This window comes from Bemisia tabaci, chromosome 9, assembly GCF_918797505.1.
Source record: "Bemisia tabaci chromosome 9, PGI_BMITA_v3".
Classification (NCBI taxonomy): domain Eukaryota; kingdom Metazoa; phylum Arthropoda; class Insecta; order Hemiptera; family Aleyrodidae; genus Bemisia; species Bemisia tabaci.
This window is the reverse complement of record NC_092801.1, coordinates 38,574,307-38,591,854: the sequence shown is the minus strand read 5'-3', so window position 1 is coordinate 38,591,854 and position 17,548 is coordinate 38,574,307. Positions and strand designations below refer to the sequence as shown.

Below are 17,548 nucleotides of genomic sequence, written 5' to 3'. Positions count from 1 at the left end.
TACCCTGAGCCCTGTGGCTTTGATTAAAATTTTGGCAAGGTACAAAGAGGAAACTGGAAATAAAGAACAAGCAATAAAAAACTTAAATTTTGAACCATAACTTTTTAACAAATCTTTATTTTCATGATTGTAAGTTCTAAACAAACAAAATAAGATACTTAGAAGAGTCGCGCTTGATACTGTACAAAATCTAGGTACAAGAAATAACAATTACCCCTGAAAAATGAAAGAAAAAATACATTTTGGCAAAAACTGAATGGAAGAAATTAAGATTAAGAAGCACTCAAAAGATATGTTCGGATGCAAAATTTTTGGAGCATGAAGTATACAAAAAACAGACTAATTTAGAATTTTACCGAGATAAAAGATGGAGCTTTGCAGAATAAGAAATAATTGCAAAAACCAGTTAGTACAAGACACTAAAACCTGTAGAGGAAGGTTGTAAGTTACGCACCCATACAGTAGACACGCTAAAAAAGTTATCTCAAGTTTCAGTGTTCTGTTGTAGTTTCAAAAAGATCTTAAACATTGACGATGCTAATGAAACTTTCTTACATTTGTCTGAAGACTTAGGGCAAAATGACTCTAATTTTCTTCCCAGTTCTATGGTTCTAGAGGAAGCTTTAAAGTGTACTCTGAAGGTCTTATTATGAACACCAGAGATGTATCTAGTTTTCACAACCTACAGCATTTAATTCTGTGAACATCTGTACGTCTCTTGGCATTTCGCACTTCCAAGAGCTTCGTCAGCCAACCACTTACATAGACTGTAGCTGAAGTTTAAAAAACTAGGGCAAGTACATGTATGTTCAAGGAATAGAATACTAAACTCGGCCTTTCAGATCTTTGTACATCTCTGGCATTTTACACGAAACTGATGTGAATTTGATTTTAAAGTTTCTCAATTCAAGAGTTTTTTTCTGGTGTGTCAAAGATTTTAACTTTTCAAGAGCACTTTGTTCCTATTTAGAGACGCCAAGTAAAAATCATAACAAGAAATATTTTGAGAGCCAAAAAGAAAAAGAATTAGATAAAAAAGATAAAACAACAAACATTATAAATGACAATATATGTAGTGACACTGTTAAAGACTTCCAGAACTTGTATAATAGTTTTATAATGATCACTTATGTGTGCAGTGAGGCAAGATAAGCAAGGAAGCAGTAAGGTACAAACAAGTGTGAAATTATAGAGAAATCGCAGACCTTTCAATTTTCCAAACTGAAGGCAAACAAAACCCTTTTTTGGAAGGCAAAAACCTCATAAGTGAAAATGAAACTTCCTATGTACCTCACTTTTGACGTAAATCTTAGAAACTGGTTGCACCACTTCTAATGTGAAACATAGTAAATTCTCAGGAGAATTGTTCGACTGAAAATTGCACAAAAATATATGATGAATGATTAATTTAAAATTGAAAATTCAGTGCATGAAAAGCATAAAATTGCTAAAAATGAGCAAAACAAAACCTCGTTCTTTTCAGACCCTACACTGATAAACAAATTTCATCCTTACAATTTTTCAATTAATGCAAAGAGTTAGGAATTTCACTGCATGTCCATTGGCTATGAAAACTACCCAAGAAGTATTAATGTCAACACAGAATCAAATAGAACCGAGGTAAAAACAGTACTTACAAAACTGATCATCTACTTATGTAACTGCAATTGTAGATAATAGCAATTTCAGTTGGAATATTTTAAAGGAACAACAACAGTTACAAATGTAGATTCCTTGTCTCAGAACTACATGGTAAACCTGGAGAGATGCTTTGTCGGTATGAAAAATCCCAATGCGACTTCCATCAAGTCTGTTTAAAGGAGCAATTGAAAAGTTTGCTGGTAGGAGGGTGTTCGTGAAATTGATCTTTGTTTAAAAAATTAATTATACAGTATGAGCACATCTTTGGAAACACACCTTCATCATTTTATGTTCATCCGACCCTTTTATTTGGAATTAAAGGCTAAAATTCGCGAGGCTACTCTCTTAAAGCAACAAATGAGTTTTGCTCACAGTAAATATTTTTCAAAGACGCCTTCCTACAGGCATTCTCTTAATATGGCTCCTATAAAACTGTACCTCTGAAACCTGTGCAAATTTGTGCAAGACTGTTCAGCCAGAATTCAGGAGAAATTTGCTTGATTAATAACAACCGGGGCTTTTCATACCTTACGATGAGATAAGACAAAAAATATGATGAAAACAGAGTATTGGACGGATTAAACTGGAATTGCATTTCCCGCTACCTTATTTTCTCTCATATTTTATCTTTTCCAACAGAGAACTAAACTAATTAAACGCCTTAAGATTCTCTGTGAATTTACCCAAGATTATGAAAAACATACTAAAAAAATTTCAAATTCCTTCCCAGTTTGAAAAATAAAATATGAGTGACAATTAGGCAACATCTGATGTGGTTAGGCTAATCCCTATTGAATCCGTCTAATTGAAAAGAAAAAAAAAATGCTTCGTCCTTAAAATCCTTCAGCTAGTATGTCTGAAAGTAAATGTGTATAGTTCTGAAGGAATGTAATTCCTTTAAATGTAAACGCCATGACTTGCAGAACAGAGCAAAAGAATTCCAAAACAAGCATGACATTTTCAACAAGGATTCACGCATCTAACAATTTCGTCTTAAAAATAGAAAAAATTCAGGTTGGATACATGAATTCAGAGTAAAATATGAAATACAATCGGAAAACAGATAAAAAGACTCATTTGTACGACTAATTGGAGCAGAAATAAAAAAGTCAACAGGATACTTAACGTAGAAAAAGTGCGACTTGGACATCTAGGATCGAGAAAAAAAACGAAGTCTGTGCCGGCAAATGAAATCGGTAACAAGAAAATCAACTATTACATAAAAGTGCATCTACATCTGTAGAGTCTAATTTTTGTTTCAAACGCTGTATCAATTTTACGATTACTTCAAGCATTGTGTCAGGTAATCAACAAACGAGATTCCAAAGTTCTTATAAAAATGATTAAATGTTAGTTAACTGTCATCGGGGAATTAACAAGGAATATTCACTAATTTTTATTTCTGTGAAACAGATTAATATGATAACAAGATCATTCAAGGGAGATTTATTGAAGGAATTGATTTTTAAGAACAATTGTCCAAGACACGAGTAACTTAATCTTGAAATTGAGTTATGGATCAGTACCGACTAGGTACGAAGTCATCCTAAATTTTAGTGAGAACATGATCAAAAAACAATCCCAATAGTTGTAGGGCATACATTCTTCAATAATGAAGAGGATACTAGAGAAGAACACAAGTGCAACACTAAGGATTTGGATAAAATCGGCAGAACTGGCGCTTTCGCGGAACACATACCAAATTGGTTCACCAACTCTTTGAGGCAATCAATAAACAGCCATTTTGCATATTTTAACTGAAGTCCACGCCAAATAAGTTTACGCACTTTTACACTGCGACAGAAGCTCTTCTGATGTCTTTCTTACATGTAAAGTAAATGGAAGAATCAAGATGGTAAATCTTCTGTCGCAGCCTATAAGTGCGAAAACTTATTTGACGAGAGCTCTAATAATTTTTAATTCAGGAGTGAGAGCAGCAGATCTACAAGTTGGCCAACCAATTTTATGTGAGTTCTAGTGAAGCATTTAAAGTTCATGCTTCGATTTCTTCAGTGCTCAAAATCATAAAAATTGCTACTACATATGAACAACGCTTCGAACAATAAACTGAAGAATGCTTAAATAGAAAAGATGAACATGCATACAACCACTCATAAAGTAGGAAATACAAGCAAACCGTGAAGTCAGCTTGAAAATGCTGGCACAAAACTGACGTCCAGAGAGGAATAAGAAAGTTTGAAGCACCTGATGAAATATCAACAAGAAAAAATATACATACATACAAAAAACTAATTACAAACACACTCAGGTAAAAATCTGATCTAACTGAAAGTATATCACATGTGCATCTTAATTTTACCTCTTCTGATCGATCTACAATCACACAAGTTTCGCCCTAAAATTACGTACCTAGACCCTGTCAGTGGATATAAATTTTGCTCCATTATTGCCTCTTGAAAATTTTCTTCACGCAATACAATTAAAATAGAGGGCAGGAGGCCATAAATTGAGGCTTTCAAATTATAAAGGCCAGAGCTGTGATGTTGGTAAAATTTTAATTTAGGTAGCACAAGATTTGGACAGATTTAGTGCAATCCGCAATGTTAGGTATTTGAAAAACTAGCGAAAGTCTCTCCATTGCCCACAAGATCTTGTAGAACGGACGAAAAACAGTCACCTTCTTTAATACAGGAGAAAAAATTTCTTGAAAACTTCCTTTGTTTTCCTTTTCTATTAGCAGAATATACAGTAGAAATTTCAAGCTGTATATTTGACTTGTTTCTCCTTGAAAAAATAAAATGGGAGTGGAGATTTTGAAACACTGCGATGAAGATACATGTTTTGCACTTAAGCCATCGATACGTGCGAGGAATTAGGCAATGCTTAATAAAGTTCGGCTCATTCTGGATAGATCCGTCTAAATAGCCTTCAGAACTTACAAACAAATTCCACTAGCATTACAAAAAATTTTAAAGCAATTATCCGACGATAATCTTTCTCGTTAGCAGAAAAATTGAGATTCCATCACTTGAAATTCAAAAATTGATTATGACTGAAATTTCAATTCGTTGAAGGACTGTGAAGAAAATTATTTATGATTAAAATCCATTTACTTGGCTGGCAGGCCCAGGACCAATGTCTCAAAATCTTGAGCTCAGATGAGGACTTCGCTCGGTTGCGAGCAAGTAACTTGAGAAACAACTTACATTATAACAACACCAAAAGGCAACAACATAGAAATTCTCGTTAGTGACGAGCAGGAATCACTGAATTCTCAAGAAAACAAGATATTCAGAGACTCTTATACTGATTTGTAAAACTTTAAAACTGATTCGATACATGAATCAGAAACATCATAAAAAGAGGAGGAATATGCGATTAATTTACACTATGTACCTATTTACCTGACTTATCTTACAAAAGTTGTTAAAAAATAAAAAAATGAAAACGGACTCAGGAGCGAGATCATGACTTCAATCATGAATGATTCGCTCAGAACTTTCATCAGCGGTAAACTTAGAGGCATATTCGCAGCGTATTTTCATGCAGTGACTTCTTAAAGGTTTTCAAACAAATCTGCGTCAATAATGAATTTAAAAAATAACTCGTTCAATGTGACAGACACAGAAACTCAGGAGAATTCTGCACCTGCCTCAAGTTAAAGTCCACTTTTGTAAAAAATGATTCATGAGGAAAAGACAAATCATCAACCATGCATCCTTTTCCGGGGTATTTCTAATTTGGAATCTTGAGGAATCATCCTCTTTCAAAATGTGCTATAGTGTGCTATTGGGAATGTTCACATTTGGACTACATTTTGCAAGATGAAACCATAATCTCTGGCTCATTTTGGAAACAGCATATGTGCTATTAGTTCCCCTATGTCGATAGACGCCTTCATGGATGAGCGAAAAATATTGTTCTTTACTGCAGAATGCAGTCCATTTCTATAATACAGGCACCTAACTTGACAGACTAAGCTAATTTGACGGAAACTAGGTAATACTTTGATAGAAATATGATCGTTTACAATAGGAATTTTGAGAGGTTAAAAACAAATCTCAAACTAGAAAAAGAGTTAGATAGAAAAAATATAGAAATTATAGGGGTGCATAAAATTTGTAAGCCACACTCCCATTGTCATCACAAAATTAAGATTTAATAATACGTCAAAATAAAAATTGAAAAAAGAAGACGGAACTTAATCAGACATTGATGAGAAGTATTGTTTGTCTAAAAGTACCCCACAGAGATTCTGTCTACAATTGAAAAAAGAATGAGAGAAAAAAAAACTTAAATCGATGATGAATGGAATGACCAAGAAAAAATTAAAAGGTAGAAGATATAGGGGATCGAAACTGGAGACGTCTTTTTAAAAATACTTCAAGAGAAACAAATGAATAAAAACGCCAAAAAAGGAAGAGTTCCAGGAGGAAAATAGAACTTTCAAATACATTCTTAAAATTTTTTCACTTAAAATTGATGAAAGCGATTTAGTTCACATGACAAACAATACTTTCATAGATTTTCCGGCAAGTCAAGAAAAAATTATTTCTCAGAAAACATAAAAAAACTTAAATACGATCAAAATTCCTTCACAGTCTTGTAGCTTCCCTGAATGAGGGGGAAAATAATCTAAGTACATCCTGCTCTCGAGTGCAATATTAATACAAGAAAATAATTCCTTAATTAAAACAAAGTCTGTAAGAAAAGTGAAGAGGCTGAAGACATTTGTCACCGAGAGGCAGAAAATGCCCGATCTTGCAATCCTACAATCACAGCAAACATGAGACGATTTTAAAACATGATGACCTTTTTTTTCCTTTCATTTGGAAGGGCAATATATCCGTTATAATTGAATGTAGAAACTTAACATTCGGACAAATATTATTAATTTTTCCAATTTTCAACCTTAAACCATCAAAATACGATTCTGTGACAAGTGAAACTGACCCGTTCAGTCAGTCAGAATCTTGATGACCCTCAAGTCTAACTGTAACTACATATTCGCAAAATGTCCCTCCTATCATCGAGAACAAACAAAAAAAGCTAATATATACAAGACTTCATCATCCAGAAATGCAAGCTATCAAAAAGAAATATCGAAAAAATAAAAATGCAAAATTACCTAGGATAAGCCCACTTTCAAATTCAACCTAAACGAAAATCTGAAAGTTATAGAGCCTACATATCACAAAGTCGTGGCACTATTTCTAAATTTTTTCCCCTCTTTTCCTCTAGATTTCTGAGTAAAATACACACAGTGGTAAAATAAGTACTTATACACATCAGTTCAAGTGCTAAAATAGAAGCGTTCATTGCATCACCACACAACTTTCACCACGACAAAAGAAACAGTGGTTACTTCCAAACTCTAAAAGGTAAGACTCATAAAAAGATAATGATAATAAAAATAGAAAAATCTCCCAAAAAATGTTTAATCCTATTTATTGTTGCACTACATACTTTCAACTTGTCTTCAAACAGTGGGTGAATCGTATGCAGCTCATGCTGAACCACCCAAAGTTTCCTAAGGGTATACAATATTAAAGTTTCTACTTGTAAATCATACAATCTCAGAAACAATGCTACGGAGCACCAGAAGGCACCGTACTAGCGGCTTGTTTTTTGTCCAATAACCTTTAAATGATTTATAGGAGAAGATTTTCATGCAAATCAATAAAGGTGATGTAAGAAAAACCGTTGACTGAAACAATTTAATTCCAAAAATAACAAAAATGCAGAGGGAAACTAGAGGGACAATTAAAGAATAAATTGGTCACCTGCAACAGTGATGCTTTGAAATTTGAAATGTTTCAGCATTAATTGCATCAAAACGACAATCAAAGAAATATTTTACATCAACATTTTGACGCAACTGGAAAAGAAGGATCCTCAATCTTTCAAGTTGGACTCCTCAACTTGCACGTATAAAAGCTTACATTACTGAGCCTGAATTTTGTTGGCAGGTATTGGAGTCAGCCGCAAGTTGCGATAAGAAAGTCAATTATGTTATTCAAGCACTGATTGATGGTTTGCACAGTCGAGGAACTACGGATGGCTCGAGTCTGCTGTAAAAAAATCTTAACTTGCATACAGCTTGAGTTTAGAATATAATTTTCCCAACTTAAAGTCGAATTTAGAAGGTGAGGTTTCAAAACTTGCGGTTGATGTAGCCAACAAAATTTGGGCCCTTTAAAGCAGTTCCTTTCTGGATAGGACAAAACAGACAAAATTTGCTTACTTCGTAAACAAGGTGTCTACCAGAACCTCATCATAAAAATCCTTGGTTAATTTTTAGTTTTTCTTTATTTTTCTTCGCTTTCCTAAAAATTTCTTTACTCAGGGGTTTCCTAGAATTCTTACTTTTTCATTAATTTTTTCCCTCTGTTCATTTACACGTCTCTCCCTTTTATTCTGAGAGGGAGAGCATTTTCTTTTCAGGCACAAATTGATAATTAGTTTGACATTTAGGGTGAATAGTTCACAAATTTGGATTCATAGAATGAATTCTAGGAATGCTGAACGAAATGTACCGAAACATACAGAATCAAACTGAGATTTTGAAGAGAAATTACATGAGATATAAACCAGAGAGAAATTGTATACCATATTAATAAGGCTATTTTTAAATTTAATCTCATACCTGTACATCCATATCTTTTCATGGAGAAATCTTACAGTTTTCGTACTTTCGTACCGTCAGTGCTTTTTCAGCGCATCCGTACGGTAGACACCCTGATAGACAGAGATTTGACGAAAAAAACCCAGATTATCGGACAAAAAAAGTGAAAATTGAAACGAATAGAAAACCCTGCTGGAAGGCAAAGTCATTAGATCTAGGTAAAACTTAACAAAACGTGGATTCATAACAAGAAACAAAGCAGCGTTTACCGATGGCACTCGGTAGGCTGAGGAGCGAAAGCAAATTCTATCGATGCGTTTTACTGTGCGTACAGCTACAAGTAAAGCAGCAACACTCCTGCTATCTTTTGCTAAAGCTGCTTTCGGTTCCATTCCCTACTTGGTAACTCTCTAATCTTTCCAGCAGTTTCCGCTTATCCTCCAGAAGTGTCATTACTTCTTGCTGTGTGCAGTTCAACTGAGCTCTGAACAAAGGGGAAAAAAAAACAATATGAGAGTATAAATGAAGTTAAAATTAAAAGGCAGCACTATAAAACTTTCTTTGTACAGGTAACGATAAAAATTATCGATTTTATGAAAATATATTTTGAAAATTTGCGAGTTTATATTTTAAGTCAAACCTTCAGAGCGATAATTCATGATTACACGAACTGATTGTGGTGATTAGTGTTGCACTGAACAGCATATTTCTTTGAGGGAAAACTGTGCTCATATGAGCTTTTTCCCTTTGTATTGAGATTTTCAGCTTTATGCTGCATTTTTAACGCACGTTGGCAAACAAATCCAACATACTGAATTCATGATTCTAAAGTCGCAGCTTTTTTTTTGGTGGAAAAATGAAGATTTAAATTTGAGACCTGGGCTAGTTATATTAGCCTTGTTAAAATAGCAATTAAAAAAACTGTTGTTTCTGGGATAGCAACAAATTTTTGATTTTTCAGACAAGGATTTTGTCAGTACTCATTAATTTCATAAATAGTATTCCACTTCCGCTAGTAATCTACTTCCAGGAATGTTTCGCCAACAAAGCTTGGGAACTTAAATGCAGGAAAAAATGACAAATATAAAAATGGAACAAATTAAAACTTACCTCAAGGTGTGATTTTCTTCCTGATACTTTCTCAACTGATGATTTTCCTCATTCAGCGATTCCATTGCAGCTAGCCGTCGCCTTAGTTGTTCCATCTCGCGTTTCATTTCAGACATTTTAGCCATGTTTTCATCGCTCAGACTGTTCGATAGCGTTGATGCACTGTTCAAAATCTTGGTGCAGTTCTTTGCATCAAACGGTTCGATGCAAAACATGCCGTCAGCTCCTCTGCGAATCCTCAAGCGACAAACTAATAGGTCCACAGGGACAGGCTCTGGGGACGAAATATTGCTGAGTGCCCTTTCTTCTATGAGGTGAAGTTTGATATTCTCAATGTCCAACTGATTAGAAGGAGAAAACAAGAACGTTCGTGAGGTGAAAGTTGAAAGTACTTTAGTTGTTGAAATGCATTCGATAGATAGAACAAATTAGAAAATATTGAAGTGTTTTAGAGTTGGAAATATAAAGGTAAAGACATGGAGTTTGATAACGACCAAGATTCAAACACTGTGAAATGAACTGTTAAATAAGGAAGTAATTAAAGAGTTATGAAATAGTAATGTCATCAGGTTTTTTCGCAAAATACAATAAACATACTAAGTTCTACTACACAAAAAAGGTGGCTGAGAGGCAGGGTCAGGTGAGAAACTCTCTGTATGCCAAGTTGGAGAAAAGCAGGGCTGAAAAGTAAATTTCCAGTATTTTTACACGCAATATTTAGAACAGATGTTGCAACATCTGATGGGTGAACGAGAAAAATTCTGTTACCTCCCAGGCCGAAGAAAAGACAGATGAAAAGAAGTAAAGTCCTCTAAATAATAACTGCATTCGGTGCAACACGTCCACACAGACACGGCAAATTCCACAACTCTAACAGGAAATGCTTGAAAGAAGGTTGAATAATTCACTTTTCAGCCCTGTTCCTCTCTATGATAGCACGGAAAAAGTTTGATTTTAAAAGCTCATCGTGCGCAGGAACGTATAGACCATTATACCAAATAATATCGAAATTTAGCTAGCACTTAATTTAATGTTATTCCTTTCGTAGCCATTTGAAAATGTTCTAAGTGTCTAGATGGACTACCTTATGCAATTAGGAACATCAATTTCTGGCTTTATTCAGAAACAACGTGCTAGCCATCGAAGTCCCTCTGCACATTGGTGTTTTTACAGATGAGCCAGAAATTGTGGTTTCTAATTGCAAAATTTAGTCAAAATATTACGAGTGAGATGGATTGCATTTAGCAAAGAAGAACCAGCGCCATGACAGTGTTGTAAAAATTTTGCTTCTTCATGATTATCTAAAAAAATCTCCTGAAATAGCAAATGGATTACATTTTGCAATAAGGAACCACTATCTCTGGCTCTCCCACAAAAGCACATATCTCCATTGGGAAACCAATGGCATGTATGTTGTTTCTGTAATGGGCCAGAAATAGTGGTTCCTTATTGCAAAATTTAATCCAAACAGCTTTCGGCCTCTCACCAAAAAAATTGTTAATTTTAAAGGAAAATAATTGTGTAAATTTTAATACTGTACAAATATAAAGTATTTTTAATAGAGAAGGAGGAATTGCACGATTTGAGAACACTGTAATTTTGCTGGTTCCTTTATGCTATATGCAATGCAGATATTGATGTGGAAACATGTATCGCAGGGCTTAAGTTTATACTTTTTCTAAAATAGTATGGTTAGGGTGAAGATAATACAATAAAAAGTAAAATATAGGGGGAACGTCCTCTACGTTTTTCACTCAGGATGATCTACGGATTGATTGTAGAGAAGCCGCATGCATTTGAAATGCTTTCTCATTTTTTGTAAAATACAGATATAAAATATATTTCCTTGGTATTGAAATAAATGGACACTTACTTCCAGAGGAAGAGGTTGAGGAACGACTTCATCTTCGACGACATCACTAATGCCAGCCAACGTTGAAGCTGAAATGGTGAGATTGATATTCGTCAGTCTGAGAATGAGGTAGTCACTGGCCCACTGATGCGCCAAGCTTTTTGACCACTTTTCGATATTATGTCTTTTAATCTCATGATTCAATCGGAGCTTGACACACGGTTGTCCACCAGGCTGCCGCTCAATTTCAATCCAATCTCGCGATCTGGTAGTGAATTTATTCTGCAAGGAAAGAAAAACCATTCCATCAAAAACTCTCTGGATTTTCAATTTGATCAACAATTTCTTCTGTCATGTGTCAATTTGATAAAAAAGAATCAACTCTCATCAGTCGAATGGAAATTCAAAACAGCTTAAGCGCCATGAGATATTGATAAGATTGTACGACTGCATCTCTAGTTTGATGGTGAATAAAAATTTACATCTTAAAATTATAATAATTATTGTTGAAAAATGTAAAGAAAATTTCCCAATGAAAATTTCTAGAAACCAAAGCTTTTAACAACACCCTGATGACAATTATTTTTTTTCATTTCAATTTTTATTAATATCTTGTTGCCTATAGTTTCTTATTCAATTTTTAAAAGAGGACAGGCTTCATTTCTTATATTGTCAGGCTGTTTCCTAACATTTATATTTATTACTTACAAGATTCATCAACATTAATGACTAGAGAACAGTGCTGGGAAACAAAAAAGAAAGACAGATGAATAACTTCTGGCGAATATCTAACTACATAGATCTTGCGCAATTACGATCGGAGAAAATTAAAATTTAAACGTTATTCATTAGCATACATTTGCACATATACATAGACAGGGACAAGTGCTAAAGATAAAACGATGGTTACTCGGTAGCTCTAAAGTGACAGTATCTCAATTTTTTTTTTTTTTTTTTTTTCGTTGAAAATTGAAAAAAGTTGAACGTATTGCAAATTCTACGATTGGCTTGACAATATTCCCAGTTATGATGTGGGTTTAGGGACTCCATACGTATTAGAGCACCATTAAGTTATCAGAGTTGAATGAGTGGGTGAGAAAAAATTTTACTGATGTAAGAATCATCGATTTATTAGCGAATGCGATCGATCCGACATGCAAAAGAATAGATGACAGATTTGCTACTTAGTCAAGACGTCATGCAGGAAACACCAATTAAATGTACTTTTACAGCCCAAACAGTTTTGAAATTTTGAATCTAATTATTATCATTATTGACGTCATTTTAAAAAAAAACACAGTCTTCCTTGGTGCAACTCTCCCAAAACTGATTTAAATATTCTTTGATCGTAATAAACCGAAAGTAACAAAAACTAAACGAAACAAAACAAACGGGAAAACGAGGTGACAAACTGTGAGCTAAATAATGAAATAAAGAAAGCAGAAACTAAAAAACTCAAACACACAAAAAATACTTAAAATTGCCGACGCTTTTCGGACTCAGACAAAATTTAGCCTTGAAGAAGAAGCTGCGGAGCCCTGAAATGCGTAGGCAATTTTAATTATTTTTTGTGAGTTTGAGTTTTTTGTTTTCGTTTCGGCTTTCTTTATTTCATTTTTTGATGTTTTTTTAGATAGTAAACTGATACATGCAGCAATTTTATAGATCATTAAAATGTTAATCGACTAATGCTCAACAGCACCATTTAGTCAAATAGATCTACTCTACTTGATCTTTACTTGCTAACACACTGACTGCTATAGTATTTTCTGTCCACAATTACATCCTGTGATATTGCAGTCAATACGTTAACCCTAGAATGGACCACATTTTGACATTAGGAACCAGGTACAATTTCAGGTTCATTTATAAAAGCACCTGTTTTCATGAAGAGACTTATGTCACAAATGCTGTTTCTAAAATAAGTCAGAAATTGTAGTTCCTAGTTGTAAAATGCAGTCCAATTGTGAGAAAGTATAAATTGTGTAGTAATGGAAATTGGTTGAGATAGATACCTTGAATTTGACCTTTAACAATCATTCAACGATGCATGAATGCAGACACCAAAGTCATAGAGGAAGTAGAGAGAAAACAGAGAAGGTGAGCATGCAAAACAAGTCAGACATAGAAGTGTGAGAGCGTTTAATGCAGAGAAAGAAAGTCTCAGTTAAACATGTTCGAAAGGGAAAAAGGGTACAGGGTATCATTTGAAACATGAACAGTGCGTTAGAATTACAAAATCCGCCCATTAAAATTTTAAAATAAAATTTCACTGGAAGATTTCTTGCGATCATGATGCATATCTTTTTATCACTTTCCAATTTTTATCAGTTTAAATCCAAGCTTCTTTTGACGGTGGCATTAAAGAGAAACTCTTAAATTTACGGCAAAATTCAAAATAAAAAGGTCATTAGTAATCTAGACACAAACAGTCAGTTCAAAGGATACTTATTTCAGTAATGCTTCTTCAGCATTAAACAGTTTGCTATTTTCTTTCCCATGCTGTCAGGTTTTTTTTCGCATTTTATTACTGTTGCGTGGGCAAAGGCCAACTTAAATGATCAGTTTATTTTTAAAAGGTGCCATCTCGAATTTTTCCCTACATGTCTATGGATTTATTTTCTAAAAACTCCATTCTGAAAGAAAAATCTGAGATAATGTCTTTACGAAAAAATTCATTGGGTAACAAAACGACGAATGATTCTCCTGACAGTAGAATGACACTCTACTTTTTACCTGATGTGTAATGCACATTCAATATCCAAGTAGCCAAATTTTGACTTTTATGGTGAAATACTTCTTTAGTTCTTTCAACGGAGGCCTCTTAGTTATTGATGAAACTCTTCTCCAGTAATCCTGTTCATTTCTGACCAATCAGCTCTAATCAGATGGATTTGTTTTTCCGAACCCTTTTCAGGAAATAGCTGTAAGATCATTCGTCTAGCAAAGCTAGGACAAATGAAAAAACGGGAGAAAAGTCTACCTGTTTCGTCCGCAAGATGATTAAAAATGGTTTTGATATTCCCTGAGAGTTGTAATCCCTGTGAAACAACTTATCACTTCACTTTAAAAACAAAAAACCATGGTAAATACCTGAAATTCATCCCAAGGAATAGACGGGCACTCGTCGACTGCTATGTTTGTGACTTGAATTTTTATTGCTGAATGGAAGCCTTCAGATTGCTGGAGAAATTCGACTTCACCTAATTTAAACGTTGCGACAGAAATCTGAAACGATAGGCATCAGGTCGAAAATTAAAAATCTTATAATTGAAGAGAAGGGAATGATCTCGTGCAAAAATAAATTAACTAAATGCTTCAAAATGGTGTTACTATTCCAAAAAAAAACATTTGTGATATGAGAATGATCACAGTGAGGCCTTGGTTTATTTGATTTCATGAGACTGAAGGTTGAATCTGTTAAATCGCTATCTGATTGATTGAGGTAGTTTCGGTTGAAATTCCACTCAAGGGCAAATACGTTATTACATGGAAAAATTGTAATACAACTGAAAAACCTCTGTAACCATTGATATACATATTTTCACACAAAAATTTTGTCTTCTATAAAACATGGGTTCACTGACTTGAAAAGATAACATTTAATTTCTCTTTGTAAATGGAGATTCTCAGAGACCAAGAAAATTCATTATTTGTGGTTATTTTGCTATATTACAGTGTCTGTCAAAAGTAAAAGAGAAACTTATTGGAACACTGATTTGTAAACGTCATACCAAATCTTTGCGTTTGTACGAGCTTGCTAACGAATCTCTTTCACTAGGCGGCGTTGTGAGAGGCGTGATGTCATCATCGTCATCCAGGGCTTCACAAGCCACTTCTACTTTACAGTCAGCTCCGAAGTTGAACTGGTCATCAGCAAAACCATCTTTGTCATTCGCTTTCAAGAAAATGTAACTGTCTGAATTATCACTATCGGACCTGAAAAAAGACAAATATTTGGTTATTTGAGAGGAATATCATTTTAAATCCTTGAAAAGAAGTAAGTAGCAGGCCATAAATTGAAACACCAAAATCAATAATGATTCCTGTTTACGCTAACTCTTGCTAAAGTATGAACAAAATCTTTCTACAGATTTAAATTAAGGGGAGAGGCACTTTAAAGTTGTTTGTGCTCTCTTGGATTGCACTGGCTGAAGTTCTTGAGCCGGCATGCCACTCGCAAAATTCCCTGATTTTTCCTGTGAATTTCCTGACCTTCCAGGATTTCCAGACTGCCAGAAAACCCTGAAAAATCGATGAAAATCTTAAATCTTGCTGTGGGTCCAATGAGTATGATACTAAACGTTAGAAGAGAAATTCAATCAATGGACCACTAGAAAAGGTACAAAGTTAAGCATTCTGATACATGTTTCTTAACCAAAATAAAATGTAGAAAACGATTTGTTGAAATTTGTTGATTGATTGAAAATTACTGAAATTGACTCCTAACCAAGATGAATAATAAATGTTGATGCGTAAATTCAAACCTCCTTCTCATGTAAACACAATGGTCTACTTACGTCAGTTCACAAACTAAACGTTACCGTAGCAGTCTCTGCGATACGAAAATATGGCAATCTTAATCATGACGTTTTGGCTCAGCTACAGCGAATTGTTTTCAGTTGGAACAATGAAGGGTGGGAAATGAACAAAGTTTGATTGAGAGGCCTGCCAAAACTGTTGTAAGACGCGATTTGACTTACGTAGAGTATTGTGTTGATTGTGACCAGGCAATTCAAATTTCCCGCAACCAATGTGAAATTAGAACGTTAATAGCTCAGTTAGAAGTTGATTTCATTAATTTTTGATGCAAAAATTGTGTTCTACGTGAAATTTTGGTTAAGAAACATGTATCAGAATGCTTTAATTCAGACCATGTCCAAAGGTCCATCGGACTTGTTTCACTCATAACTATGTTATTTGGTCTATTTGTATGAGCATTTCATGAATTCACAAAGCACAAACCTGATTGACACTGAGTCACTCAAATCCTCAATTGGCGTTTGTTTGAAACTTTCCATGAGATTACTCCATTTTTTGGAAATGTTGTTGTCGCTCATCAGGTTCTTCTTGGTGCCTGGCGAATCTCCGCTTTTCACGGGCGTTGAGAAAAATGAGCTCCCTTGCTTCTTCAAAATATTCTTGGTCGGTTCCCTCGAAGACGTTACTTCCTTTACTAAATTCGATATTTCTTCTAATCTGGACGGCTGGAAGTCAGAACTGACTTTGTCTTTGGAGTAACCTAGCTTCAGGTCGAAGTCTCTTGAGAATCCGTTTACCTAAAATTATGAAATATTTTTAATCTATGAAGGATTAAAATGAAGGGACAAAGTAGAGTATATTTTTACGACGGAAGTAAAAGGTATTATTTTACAGGGTGTCTAGTTTTTTTTTCATTTTGGGAAATCCTGATTTTTCCTGTTTTCAAAATTTTTCCAAATCCTGATCAAATCCTGATTTTTTGCGGAGAAAAATTAAAATCTCTGCATAAAGGTATACGAAAGCATAAAAAAACCGATCGGACAGCCGACTTTTCTCAAATCCTGATTTTACGACCCATTTTTCCCCAAATCCTGATGAAATCTATATTAAATCCTGATTAACCTCAAATCCTGATACAATCGGGAATGTTGGGAAAATCCTGATGCTAGACACCCTGTTTTAATTCATGAGACATTTCACAAATTTAGCACATTTACACTCCATCTACTTGATCAGCTAACGTAGCTGAACAAAGCAATAAAATAAAGGAAATAGGCAACAACGTCTTTCTCTGAAAACAGCCTGTTAGGGAAAGAATATTAGTGGAATTTTTCAAGTTTTTCTCTCACTAAAATAAAAAGTTTTCGATATATTTTCGATCGATGATCTACTATTGGACAAAATGAAGCAACTAACCTTGCTATTAACTTAAAAATCAACGTCCAAGTTCTCACTCTTCTGCATCAAATTATAATTTCCAGAATCTGCATTCGGACATGTGTGCGTCTAAAGAATCAATCCCTAAAGTTTCCGAACATCCTGTGAAACTGATCATGATAAACTAGAGGAGGTACACACTTTGTTAAAACTCTAAAAACATACAGTGAAAAAAACTGATACCTGAGTATTGTTATGAAAACTGTTCCAATGGACATTAGCGGTGCTACTAGAGACCGCTGTTCCATCATCAACAAGACTTGACGAGTCTGGAACAACTGACGATTCTAGATCACCGCCAGAGGTGGATTCTTTACCAGGTTGCTGCGACTGCATAACAAACGTTACTTCCAGTTGCGGCAGAATTGCACCCATAATAATTGATCCTGCCTCATTGGTGATTCTTTTAGTATCTATAGCTAGAAAAGTTGTTAACTGGA

General features: G+C 34.5%; 1 protein-coding gene across 2 annotated transcripts in view; it reads right to left on the bottom strand.

Moving 5' to 3' along the window:
- Positions 1–82: 82 nt before the first annotated feature.
- Positions 83–17,548, bottom strand: part of LOC109034211 (bridge-like lipid transfer protein family member 3B) — a 36,408-nt gene continuing 18,942 nt past the window's right edge. For both annotated transcript variants that reach the window (XM_072303988.1, XM_072303989.1), the window contains 7 exons: positions 17,292–17,543; positions 16,155–16,468; positions 14,924–15,128; positions 14,283–14,417; positions 11,211–11,471; positions 9,338–9,678; positions 83–8,711 (listed from right to left, as the gene is read on the bottom strand). In XM_072303988.1, coding sequence (XP_072160089.1) covers positions 8,588–8,711; positions 9,338–9,678; positions 11,211–11,471; positions 14,283–14,417; positions 14,924–15,128; positions 16,155–16,468; positions 17,292–17,543 — 1,632 coding nt within the window. In that variant the 3' untranslated portion in view covers positions 83–8,587. The remainder of the gene's footprint in view (positions 8,712–9,337; positions 9,679–11,210; positions 11,472–14,282; positions 14,418–14,923; positions 15,129–16,154; positions 16,469–17,291; positions 17,544–17,548) is intronic.